Source organism: Diabrotica virgifera, chromosome 1 (genome assembly GCF_917563875.1).
Source record: "Diabrotica virgifera virgifera chromosome 1, PGI_DIABVI_V3a".
NCBI lineage: Eukaryota > Metazoa > Arthropoda > Insecta > Coleoptera > Chrysomelidae > Diabrotica > Diabrotica virgifera.
In genome coordinates, this window is record NC_065443.1 from 262,801,992 (window position 1) to 262,816,325 (window position 14,334).

The 14,334-nt window shown below is 34.1% G+C and overlaps 1 protein-coding gene across 12 annotated transcripts in view; it reads left to right on the forward strand.

Annotated features, from left to right (window-relative positions):
• Positions 1 to 12,254, forward strand: part of LOC114329438 (G protein-activated inward rectifier potassium channel 3) — a 273,370-nt gene extending 261,116 nt beyond the window's left edge. For 11 of the 12 annotated variants that reach the window (XM_028278543.2, XM_028278549.2, XM_028278553.2 and 8 more), the window contains 3 exons: positions 581 to 808; positions 2,087 to 2,113; positions 3,030 to 12,254. In XM_028278543.2, coding sequence (XP_028134344.1) covers positions 581 to 808; positions 2,087 to 2,113; positions 3,030 to 3,262 — 488 coding nt within the window. In that variant the 3' untranslated portion in view covers positions 3,263 to 12,254. The remainder of the gene's footprint in view (positions 1 to 580; positions 809 to 2,086; positions 2,114 to 3,029) is intronic. The other variant, XM_028278545.2, reaches the window with a different exon arrangement.
• Positions 12,255 to 14,334: the final 2,080 nt, after the last annotated feature.

Here is a 14,334-nt window from a genome sequence, read left to right on the forward strand (position 1 = left end):
TTACTTATCAAAAGATTTCGCGTCCGGTTGTATATAAGAATATAGAGTTTTTCAGTTTGGTCAGAAATTTCTATACTACGAAATTTTATAATATACCTACCTAATAAATATATGTATACACAATTTTAACTAAAAATTCTTTTCAGGCAGATTTCAGGACGTTTAAAAAATACGTTTCGATTTCAGCCTCCGAGTTTGATTTAAAAATGCAAAATAAAACAACGTATTTTGTTTTGTTACTAGGACATAAAAAATCCTCTTAACAGTTTTTTATTCTAAATTTATTGTCTGCAGCTGCTGCATATATCATCAAAATGTTATATGATTTTGTTTTCTACCAAAATGTTTTTTGACACTGTTAGATTGATTTCAAAATAACTTAAATAAGAAATTTACCTGAAAGAGACTTTTATGTGTTTAAAAAAAGCCCAAGTTTTCTGGAGCACCATTTTGAAAGATAAATAATTTGAATAAGATGAGCAATCCAAGCAATTGAAAGTGATAACATGGTACAATCATATCTAATTGTATTTATGCTTGTTTTAATAAATCAATACTACATACCTGATTTTATTTTTAGAGGGAGTTATTGAATCTACTGGTATGACCACCCAAGCAAGATCTAGCTACTTGCCATCGGAAATATTATGGGGACATCGGTTCCAGTCCCTCATAACCTTCAAGAAAGATTCCGGGGAGTATGAAGTCGACTATGCATTGTTCAATAATACTGTGGAAGTGGATACTCCTCTCTGCAGTGCCAAAGAGCTGGATGAAAGGAGGGCAATGTACAATCACGATGGATTAGGTAAGAAAATTTTTAATAGAGAACAATTAATACAACGTCACAGTATAATCTTCGTTTCAATACATAATTAGAGAATGGGCAATTGTTTTGTATTTCATTATGTATTGGGTGAATATAAATTAGTATATTATGCAACAAGCATTTAACGATGGTCATTATGAAGCGAGTATGAGAGATACGAAACGAGCCGCCTAGCGGCGAGTTTCGTATAGAGTACGAGCTTCATAATGATAATTAAATGCAAGTTGTATACACGATTTTTTCTATCATTCACAAAAAATATATTCAAATTTCTTTTTTTGTAACACAAACAAATTTAGTAGTTTGACAGTTTGTTTACATATTGAGAACTGTCAAAGCGTATGTATTTGACTAGCCATTGGTCACTGCACGTGTGCCACCTTCATCGCAAATGCCATATCGCGATTCTATTGGTTAAAAATCTGTATCGTAATGAAGAAAATGAAAAATAAAGTAGCAATTCTGCTTACCGCATTGGAAAGTTTAAGTCAAATTATATCGGTTTTGATTATTTGCATTTTATTGTTAAACAAAGCTATAAACACCTAGTATGTGAGTGATGTTTTCAATGATTTCTCATTTAAAATCGAACGAGTAGGTAGAGTAGCTACGAGTGCAAGCGATGCAATTTCTACCTAGCATGCGTTAAAACGCATGTATTAGGCACGGGAAACACTATGTGTTTATAGATTAGTTTAACAATAAAAAAATATATTTTTAGCAATGCAAATAATCAAAACCGATATAATTTGACTTAAACTTTCAAATGCGGTAAGCAGAATTGCTACTTTATTTTTGAATCAAAAGTTATTCGGGTTCAAAAATTGCAATTTTTCGATTTTTTGAAAGTTCAACCGCGGTTATCTCGAAAACTATGCATTCTACGAAAAAACTTGTAGGAATATTTTTTGCTTAGAATGACCCAAAAAATACAAAAAGATGTTTTGTTTTGCGAGAAATCGCTGTTATGTAATTCCTCAAGTTCTTTGTCTATAACAATCTTATCGACATCCGGATCAACTGTTACCCAAAAAATTCGTATTCTGCGGGTCAAAATATATAAAAAAAACTTGGGTAAGTCCATCTGAATTAAGGAGGCCGTTGTACCCCCCTGGCTACAGGACTATGTACAAAAAAGTGAAATATTGACATTGGCCCTTTTAGAACCAAGCCAGAGATATATGAGAATAAAAAAAATGTATTATTGCATCTTCCTGTCATCGTTTGAGATTCATCTAACCTATTTCTTTATTTCAGAAGTAAATTCGAAATATCTAACAACTGGTAAGCACTGCAGTATAGCAATAATGCTTGTATATTTGGTAGCTTTGAAGACTTTAACATCGATGTAAAAGAGCTGTGCTTACTGATCTTATCTTATCATCCTTATCTAATACTATCAATCTTATTTAATTTTTATTTGAGAAATTTTAAATTGGCAATCTTCTCTAGTCACTATATATGTAGTACCTAACTCAATGCATCCATAAAAATTTCTGTAATTATAATGATAGCAAGGTGTCATAAAACGCATCTAGAACATCCTACAATTTCTGCCTAAAAGTTTACTTTTCGACCAGACTATAGGTGTATCAATACTCGCAGGTCATCATGTAGTAGTAGACTAAAGATAAACTGGAAGATATAAAAGCAAACCACTTCCTATGTGTACCACCACTAACACTCCGAGTAGATCTATATTAGTGGACACCAAGTACTTACATTAATTGCTATTCAGGAAATATTAACTGTTTCTTCAACTACGAATATACCACTATAATTTATAGCACCTACCTCAAATCTTTTGGTATCCGTAAGAAGATTGAGCTTGACCAATCAACACTATAGCTGTTTCGAGCCACATGTGATTGGAAGCCTTTGAAGAATCCAATGGAGAATCCAATGACCACTGGTTTAAAGGCAGACCTAAGATTTTTATTTAGGCTAGTACCACAAAAGATATGAAGAAAATATGTTTTGATGTTTATTTTTTTTTATTCTTAGCCTCAACTACGATATCTGCACTTGTATTGTACAGTCCCAATAGTACCCCCACTATGTTGCTTAGCCTTAGCTCTCTATATAGATATATAAGCCTTAAGCAAATGTATTATGCATGGATACGTTGTAGTTAACAAAAACAATGTGGCATTAGTTATTAACAAGCTTCTACTAAAACGGTTGTTTGTTTCTTTTTCAGGTCAATGCCGTATGACTGGTCTCTTCCCCACAGCTCGTTCCCAATCGAGCGACACCCTCTCCAGCATGGACTCGTTGTCGATAGATGACGGTCACATTGAGATTAAAATACCGGTGAGTCCCATAGGAGTCACAGTTACAGCCCCCGAGGAAGCGGAAGAAAAAACGCCGCTCACGAACGGATCTGTGCCTAATGGAACTTTGAAAAACAAGTCTAATATTTTACCTGTATAACGTATGTGGAAATTAGGTTAAATAATTTATCGAATTGTAAGGGATTGAATGTACTGGATAGATGAGGGACATGTATTATTTGTATTTTGTAAATTGATGTACCAAAGAGGTACATAATGTAAACTATACATAAATTACATAATCAAACATAACCTAAAAGTTAGGTAATGTTATCCAAATATTACATCAATATAATATATCAACATAATCTAAATATTGCGCGATTGTAATGAAATATCCACAGACATAATAAAACCATGACTGCGCGCTACACTCTAAAACCGACCCCTTAGTGCGACAGAAATAAGGTGCGAACATAGATAAATAGATTGATTCAAAGAGACTTTTTGGCCTATTCCACTGCGACCTTTTCAGATCTATTTTGATCCTCTAGTTCTAGATTACATTCTCTAGCCCGACCCTTTTTAAAAGGTCTAATAGCTTCAAAACTGAACGTTCCATGCAGCTCTTTTCCGGTGGAGTTTATTCTTAATGCAAAGAACCGCACATTTTCCAGACTATCACACTGGTATAGGATGTGTGATCTCCAGTTTCTTCTTCCAGGTGGCAGATGGCACAGGTCGTCGTTGGACAATCCCATCAATTTTAAGTGCCTATCAGCTTACAGTGCTCTATTAGCAGACCCACTATGGCTTTGACTGTTTTCCTGTATTTGCTTATTAGGTCTGCCGTCAATTTTGGCAAATTATTCTGTAATGAACTGTTTCGGCTGTCTTTGTCCTGGTGAATTCTTCCACCATTTCAGAGATTTGTGAGCTACCCACTTTCTTGTAGCCGTCCTTGTTACTGACTTTGCAACTCCTCAGAAAGTTTCCGGCCCAGCAAATGGCACTGATGACTTTGTTTGGCCCTTTCGTCTGTTTTTCATTGCCCTTATGAACTCCTGCCCTGGCATCCAGGCTACTGTAACCTTTCTACGACCTCCTAGTTTATTTAGGGCATCAACACAACACCGTACTAGCTTAAAATTGACCTCTACACAATTGAGTGTCTTAAGCGCTGCCTGGCTATCTGTGAAGATGGTAATGGAATGAACCGTTCTTTCCTGCCTTTGTATTTCTTCCACACAATGATGAATTGCCGTTATTTCCTCCTGGAAAACTATGACATTCTTATATATCTCTCTCTTGTCGTTTCCCCATTACTGAGGATCGTGATTTCTTCCAATATTCCTAACGATATTTCTTTATTATTGGTCTCTATCTTCAGCTGCTCTAAGAGCTTCGCAGAATGAGTTTCCAGCTGAATTCTTTATTTGGTCGGACCATCTAGTTGGTGATCGTCCTCTTGATCTTCTCCCCGGAACGTTTCCAGAAACAATTAATCTCTCCAAACTATCATCACCTCTGCGAACCACGTGACCAAAGAATTGCAGTATTCGTTGCAGACATATTGTGGGCTACCTTCTTCATTCTTTCATTCTTATATATACTTACCGAGAAATTTATCCCTTGATTTGTCCCTACGATGCCGGCTCCCACACCTTCCGATGTTTTTGAGCGATCAGTGTACCAGGTAGCAGCAGATTGTATGAGTACACCTTTCTTCAATTCGTCCCTACCTTGTATATTAATTTTGAACTCATTGTCAAAGCTACATCTCGTAGCTCTTGTATTGATAGGTTGTCCAATCATAATATCTGTTTGTAGCTCCTAGATTAGCTATTTATTGTCAGCACCATGAACATGGCTTATATGTCGCTGACAATGCATCAATCTGTAAATAACTGCTCTGGCTTCGCCCTGTATAAAGGTATGAAGTGGTGGTAGATTTAGAAGGACTTCCAATGCTTCTGAAGGAGTTGTTTTTATGGCATACAGACCATTCTAACCTTTGTGTATTACCTAGCAGTCTTAATGCACCCACTTACTGCGTTTTTGTTCACCACATCACCGACCCATAGATTATCATTGGTCTAAAAATTCTTTTATATAACCATAGAGTCATTTTGTTGTCAAGGACATAGTAGCTTTCTGTGTGGTTTTCAGGATGTGAGCACTACGTGTAAGCCTATGATCAAAATAGACTCCGAGGTTTTTTGTTTCTTTGGCAAATTAAATCTCTGTTCCTTCCAGCACCCGTGTGTTTTGGTCTTGTAGTGTTGTCTTTTTGGTGAACCTACGATTTCTTTTTTCTGAGTATTGACCATCGGTCGCTCTTGTTTACACCAGTCGTCAACTATATTTAGGGTTGCTTGCATTCTCCCAGAGACCACCTGAGCCCACCTGCCCCTGACGACAATTATTGCAATATCGTCAGCGTATGCTTGCGAGTTACGAGCATTCCTTGCATGACTATGCAAGCGCAGTTTATCGATCACGTGGCCTTCCTACTTGGAATTTGTTGGTGGTTATAAAGAGATGTAAGGACTGCTCGTAATTTGTTTTCTCTGTCGCACTGGGGGAACGGGTTAAGATTGCAGGGTGAGGTCTAGGTATTATATGTCTATGGAAATATCCTATACTATAAAATTACATATGGCCAATCAAATTACACTTGTAATTTGACCAGTTATCCACCACTTTATGAGTTTTGGCTTTTTAATGAGTTATCATTACATTTCAGTCCAATATTGAGGCTTAATTAAGCGTTTAATAGAAAGGTTCAAAATACAAATGCGTGATACCTATCTATCTCAAATAAAAGGTACATTTTATCTGTACTTTTAGTATAGATATTTTAAAATATTTTCAAATTTTATATACGCTTAACTCTTGTAAATATGTTTTTTATATCGCAGGCCGATATAACCCACTTTATTTGTTAGATATACACAATGGGTCTAAACCAGAGGAAATGAACTGCAACAGAACAAAAGTATTTGAAAGTTCACGGCATTCTTTTCTTCTATTTGAATATTACGAAATGTACTTACATAGCTTACATTTTTAACTTTTGCTTCTGAGTACTTTAGTTTCTGAGCCCAGTATTGGCCTGTGTCCAATGATAGTTGGTCCATAAGTCATCGACAGTGCATCTTCAGCAGTCCTCAATTAATAAGGTTTAACTTGTGCTACGTCGACCAGTCGCTTGAAATCCCGTTTTGTGGAGTTTCTCTTAGTGGATAATAGGGTGGTGGTTAGCCTATCTGCGCACTAAGGAAACGCTTTCTTGATTTCGGTCTGCCAGGATAAGGTTCGTGGCCAAAAAAGGGTGATGGTTCTCGAAGGTTTGTTTGGATTTTTCGGTGAATTCGTGGGCCGTTCTACAGGAGTCAGCATCCGAGAGGCTTGAAGCTTTATACAGATTATCCAAATGGGTTGGTCTCATACAGACAAAAATAAGTCACCAAGTTACTTTCAGACTGACATTTCATTTCTTGGCCTGCGCAGATCTCGTTCATACCGAGTAGGCGTAGTCTGCTGTTAAGAAACATAATATAGCCTGCGCTGTTGATCTTAGTACTGTGGGTTTGGCGCTACTTTGGAAGCGTAACTATAAGCCATTAGGTTCGTATTTAGACAATCGCAAAAATATTAATACGTATACAATACTGGACATGAGACTCTACAACATTTACCAGATGTTTCATATTCTACAAGGGCTTTCTGTTTCAAAATTTCATCGCATAGTTTCCCCAAAAGTACGAGTATGTACATAGTCTCCGGCTCTGAAGTCTTCATATATTTCTTCGGGATATAATATGATTTATAATGTTGGTACCTAATCCCTATTACCAGTTTATGTTTATTATATTACTTATCTTAAATTTCCTTGAAACGTAGCAATCACTCTTCTTTCAGTTATTATTACTTGTTTCGGTACTTCTTTTATTCATTATCTTCTCTTCGTCAACCATTTTTCATCCACTCCTGAACATATATCTCTTCCAATTGCTTTCATATTTCTCTGTCTTCCTCCAATCTAATCCATTGCTGCCATTGCACTTATGTCATCCATCCATATCTTTTGAGGTCTTCCCATGTTTCTTGTCCTCCTCCTTAATCTCTAATTGAGGATGGAGACCATAGAGACGTTTGTTTTTAGATTTTTAAATTTACTTTAAAAAATGTTTAAAAAAAACTGTGACATAAGAGAATCATCATCCTCTTCTCAGGATAGTCCTTCGAACATATTTTTCCTGCCAAAGCAATGATTTTAGTAGTAGAAAAACTTTATCAATTGAAAATTTGTCTTCAAATTATATACACCGTACCACTTACCATGAATTCTGGTGTACCTATAGTACATAAGGTTGAATGGCAAAGATATACCATGAACTATCACATATTTTTGGTTCTCTGTAGTGGAAACCTAAATGGTTGTAAATATTGAACAAAAAATAAATTGTGTTAGTGTTACTAGATACACTTTAAATTGTAGTGAAACTACTGCTACCCATTACCAAGTGACCTTATATTACCTATGTGAATTAATAAGGCTTATGCAGAGTTGGGAAGGTAATTTATTATCTCGATAGTTATATAGTTATAAAATAACCTTTTCTACCAGAACCAATAGCAGAATTTTAAAAAATAAGTGTTTATTCATAGATAGTTGATATTTTCTATTGAAGCACAAATAAACAGCTGTAATTTAATTTTTTTAGTTTGGTCTCATTACAGAAAAATAACGAAAAAAAACATTTTTGTATGTACCAAAATGCTGTATTATCTTTTTTATTATGATTTTTATGGTGTTTAAGTCACTTAAGACCGTGAACACTGAGATAACCTTTTTAGGTTGAAGTTGAAACTAAAGATCATACTAAAAATCTTTACGGCATCGATATGCTGGTCAGCATATTACACATTTGGGACATGTTGTATATTAATGCACCCTAAATATTTATGTGCGTATTTTGGCATTGGATCCGAGCTTGACATTTAACACCGTTGCCTTATCCTCTATTTTTTCATACTATCACATTACATAAAGTTGCATTTCAAAAATAGTTTTGAAACACCAATTAAGTAAAGTTTTTTATGTTGTTGTTTTCACCAATTTTAAAAAAATGTGAAAACGTTGAATTATTCATGTCCGTCTGTCTGTCTGTCTGTAAACTCAACTTCTCCGTCATTATACCAGGTAGAATGACAAATGAGGTGTCAAATGAAAGCTTATAATCCAAGGATGGTACTAAAGGTGGGAAATTTGACCGAGGCTGTCTGTCCGTCCTACCGCGAATATAACTCATCCGTCGCTATACCAGGTAGAATGACAAATGAGGTGTCAAATGAAAGCTTATAAACCAAGGATGGTACTAAAGGTCATAAATTTGTCCGAAGGACAGACGGACAGACAGCCTAAGTCAAATTTAACACTTTTAGTATCATCTTTGAATTATAAGCTCTCATTTGACACCTCATTTGTCATTGTACCTGGTATAATGACGAAGGAATTATATTCGCGGTCGGACGGACAGATAGCCTAGGTCAAATTTCTCACCTTTATTACCATCCTTGGATTATAAGCTTTCATTTGACACCTCATTTTGTCATTCTACCTGGTATAATGACGGAGGAGTTGTGTTTACGGACAGACAGACGGACGGACGTGGATAATTCAAAGTTTTCACATTTTTTCAAAATTGGGTTCAATTTAAACGTTCTTATAAAATTATTCTATTATTCTTGTAGGTACATTTAACATTGATTAAAATTAAAAAAGAAATAAATAAAAAAGTATGGCAACACTGTGACGTACAAACATAAGACTCAGATGTAGGTTACGTAGGGTGCACTAATATACAAGCTGTCCCACATTTCTTTGGTTGCATATTTGTTGGTAGCTGCGGGAAAGAATATGGAAATGAAAATTTGTTGCATTTTCGATTAGGGAGAACACTATGGCGAATCCATCACAAAATTTTAGATTACTTCAACCAACTCTATTGAGAATAGTGTATCGTTTGACATAGTCCAAAGCTTTCTTTGTACCTGGTGTCCGAAATATTTAAACTGTTTTGGTGAATTTTAATATAAAACATTCTTGATATCAAGTTTGTAAGTTTCTTCTGTATCTTGTGTTATATATTGGCGAGTACCTATATGCTCATTTGATTTATATAGAGATGAGTCGTAGCACTTTTTTAAATTATATTTTCTAATCGATCCTTCTGCATTATGCTAGTTACATGTTATAATATCGTTTTCTTCTTTGGATGCCGTACGCTATGCAGCATGTAGCCATTTGTGCTGGTTGTCGGGTGTAGAGAGATTCTTTTATCCGTCTTATGATTATCATACTGACGTTAGGTATGCCGCATCAGTTTGTTATGTACGTGAATCATCAATAATACTTTCGCCCACTGCCTCCTCGATCTTCAACTTTACCCATCAAGATGACATTTAGGAGATTATATTTGTTATTTATTAGAAAATGGCTTAAAAGTGTGAAACTTAACAATTCTCTTTGGACATTAGCTCTTTTTAGGACCTCATCATTTGTTACATGGTCCACCCGTGGATATCTAGGTAGCCTTCTAAGACACAAATTCCGCACGATTCGGAGATCTCACTTTAAGTGGCCAGATCTCACCTCCCTTCATCAGGATGGACCATATAGGACCGTTTTGAGACACGGATTCCAAGGCTTAAAGGAACTTCACCATGGAGGAGGCATCTATCAAATTTAAAAGAGGTGTTTCTAGCCATTGCTACTCTTATCTTTACTTCCAGGTCACAGTTCCACTTGATGTTGATTGTAGCTCCAAGTTAGTTAAATCTTTTAACCCGTTCAGTAGCCCTATTATTTATATCCAACTGAACTGATGTTAAGACCGTACTCCTCTACCATTTCATGATATTCATTAAATCTTGCAAAATCCAAAATCTTCAAAATCCTCTACATTCATGCAAAATCCAAACAACTTTATGCAAAAGAGTATCTCTCTTGATCCCAAGCAATTTTTGAAACTACTGGTGTCGTGTTTCTTTGGTATTACCACGAAGGTTGACTTTAGCTAATCTGTTGATTCTTCTGTTGATTTAACAGTGCGAAACTAAACATATGTCCGGGCTGAGGGCCATTTCATTCACAGTGAAATTAACGTGGAAAGCATGAATATCCTACGAAATTAACAATATATTGTCTCCGTCGTAGGTTCCCGTTACTTCCAACGATATGTGGAATTTCATTTCACTAATTCAAGTTCTTACAGTTATTGCGCTGATACTTGGTCGCCATAGCCTCTTTTGTTGTCTAACAGGGAGTACCACGTGAGGTTGGTGAGGTTGAGGGTGATGTTGGAATTTGTGTCTGTAGAGGAAGCTACTTGAGACCCTGTATATCTCAAAAACTCCCGATATGATTATCTGATAAAAATATATTTAGATACTACTTTGACTTCCTGCCAATATTTTGCAGCTTATCACTTATTATAATATATTAGCCCCAACGTGGACTAATTAAAAATTATTATTGTGTAAGTTATTTTTCTGTTGAGCCTCATTTGTTTTCAAACCATGCTTTTATTTTTATTTTATTTATATCTGTTTTAAAATGTCGCTGGTATAAATATATCACACGGAAATACAGAATATTCCAAAAAATTTTCTACTATACAGGGTGTATTGAAACGAACTTAAAAAAATCTTAACTTTTTTCTGTAAACACCCTGTGTATTTACATCGTTCATATGTTCGGTTTTAAGAAATATGATTTTTTTATCTAGTATACATCACTCAGATCAATTACATCAGATTTATTTTATTTTTTTTTCTCACCATTCGATTCGAGTATTATTTATTTTTATACATGTACTTAAGATTGTTTAATTTATAGATAGAGCTTAGCGTGAGTAAAATGTAGAAGTTATCAGGAAGATTGTTTGATACATATCTTAAAAACAACTGTGAAGTAATTTATATTATTCTATAATTTTCACTATTTAAGTCAAATTGCAATTCCAATTCTAAAGATTTGAAAATAAAGAGAAATTAGTCAAAGCTACATCTGTGGATACAATGGACATAAAACGAATTCAAAATTTAAAAGTTCAAATGTATAAGATCTAGACTTGTTATTTTCGTCAGTTAATTAAAAGTATTATTTTTTTAACACTTGTTTGTTTATTACTAGTTTCTTAATGTAACTAACAGATCCATTTTTCATACTGTTATTCCTAATTTTAAAGTATAAAGAAGGGATAATATCTTCGTCTGAAGTCAGCAATATTATACTTACACACGAAAAACAAACGTCGATATTATGAAGTCTACTTATATAGTATATTAAGAGGAAACAGTAGCGATCAACAGGTAGCAAAAACGCGTTCCAAGATTGCGGCTGTAATTTTGAATATTTTTTCGAGATATTTGGCACACGTATTCGTAATATAATAAAGAATGGCGGTACAGAGCCCAATTTGAAAAATATATTAATATGTAGGAATTACTCTGTAATTAAATACAACATTAAAAAACGAGCCTGTACCGCCATTAAGAAGAACAAAAAAATACACTTTCTTCAAATAAACTTTTTTATACGATGCCTAGATTTTGTGTCACTTTGGAACTACTAAAATTTTTTATTTCATTAGTAGTTCCTCGACACCGTAAGGTACAAGAGGACGGCTTAAGTAAGCAAGTAGTATTTCCAAAATGACACAAAATTTCGGCCACGGATAAAAAAGTTTATTTGAAGAAAGTGTATTTTTTGTTCTTCTTAATGCCGGTACAGGCTCGTTTTTTTAATTTTGTATTTAATTACCGAGTAATTTCCACATATTAATATATTTTTCAAATTGGTCTCTGTACCGCCATTCTTTATTATATTACGAATACGTGTGCCAAATATCTCGAAAAAATATTCAAAATTACAGCTGCAATCTTGGAACGCGATTTCGCTACCTGTTGATCGCTACTGTTTCCTCTTAATTAATAAATATTATATAGGTACGTATTCAGTTGGTAGGTTTTATCAAACAATCATCACTAAGTAAAATAATATGTGAATATTGTAAGGATCTGTAGTGCCATAGTATTTATAAAATTTTTGTTTTTTTAAGAAAATTAAACAATTTATCTTCTGGCGCTTTCTTTACTTTTTTCAACGCTACCTATATTTGAAAATTTTCCTTTGCCGTCCTTAAACATTTAGAAAGACCATATTGTCCAGTATTTTACACATACAGGAACGCAATTATATCTGCAAATACATATCCAAATGCCGACATAGGATCAGATCATAACCTAGTAGGGACCATAATTAGGCTCAAAATAAAAACAATAAAACGAAGAACAACATTATGCACAAATCGATACAAGTAAACCCACTCATATTATGCCTGACAGATGAAATCAATAATCTATTAAAATAATGTTAAAGAACAAATTCTGTAAAATATTGAAACGGATACAATATGGTTATGGTTATTAATAAAGACTAAAGACGGGAATAGATAAAAGTAAAAAAAAAATACTGACCTTACCCAGATACAAAAAGAAAAAATGGATGACGGTCTACATAAAAACAAAGATGTACAAAAAAGTGCCCTAATAACACCAAACATTCCATGTATGTTCCTAGAATATACACACAGGATATTGAAAACATTCCTGGAATGTTCTCAAAAGCAGAAGAATGTCCCAGGAAAGTCCTCTGTCATCATTTTAAACATTCCTTGAATGTATTGTTGGAACATTCCATGAATGTCTACGAATGTTCTTTGGACATTCACAGTATGTTTTTTGTACATTCCCTGGATATAGTCGCTGATGTGACATAATACCTCCTATTTGTTTTTTCATGAGTATTGTAAGAGATACTAAAAACTTTTTTTGCAGTCACCTCCTGTTTTCATATGATATTTTTTGACATGTTTTGTAGTAAATTCAACTATCTATTTACTACAAAACATGTGAAAACAGGAGATGACCCTAAAAATGGTTTTTCGTCTCCTACAAAATTCATGAAAAAGCAGATAGGAGGTATTGTTACATCACCGATGATATACTAGAAGCATATGTGGCCATACCAAATAATATATCCTTGATAAATATAAACATTTTTATTGCACAAAATCTTGTCATATATTTTTTTCCATAATCATCACTACGATGATGATTCATTATATTCAATTGTACATTACAATTACAATCTGGTCATAGCTGACCAATGAGCAATTTTAATTTAACCTAAATAACTACTGTTCCTTAAAATGAAGAGCTTACCCCATAGCGCCTCTTATCTAATCTACCAAGATCGTGCACTATTCTAACATACTTCTATACATTCTAACATAGAGCACTATGCTCTGCTTTTCACTATCATCTATCACTCAAACTAGTCCAAAAGGCTTTGTCCTCTTTAATCTTCTAGTTTGCCCAGTAGTATCGAGGTGCTGGATTTCCTTAATATTCTTGTAGGTACTTATGAAGTTGTTGCTCGTGACTTCCAACTTTACTTCAACTTTAAAAACAAATCCAGCTGTAAAATGTTTATGTACCTGAAGGCTTTTGTATGCTTTCATCTGCTGTTTAGAGTAGTAACTGTATACTGTGACTCCACTAGATATGTATAAATATCTATAATAGTAATTTGGTGGAATGCACTTTACTGTAAAAGCCAATTCTGACTGAATTGTATATGGATCTAAATCCCCAAATATTTTCAGCTTCAATAAATATCTAAAACAATAAAAGAAATAATGTTATTGCTTGCAAAATTCATCAATATTGATAAATATCAGGGAAAATAAACAGTAAATAAAAGTTGTTTCCCCTACCTTTATCCAACATCTGGAGTTTTCAATATTAATTTCCTTAAATAAACACTTTGCATTGTACTAAAGTTTATAAAGTTCACAAAATACAGCAAACGAAATCCAAATGAATCCAAAATAGACAAAATACGACGATAAACAATGAAAAATAGATATTACAAACATAACGTCTGTAACTTTTTATATTTGCATGCCAATGCCTTAGATTAATGAAAACACCAATCTTCTTTGAAACGCAAATTCTTAAAAAGATAAAAAAGATCAAGGCAGGTTTTGTTTATATTTGATTCAGAGTTGGACCACCATCTCCATATAGCTATTTCATCATCCTTATGCATCATCAGTGAAGTTTATGCAGTCACAACTCTGAAGGAAATATAAACAT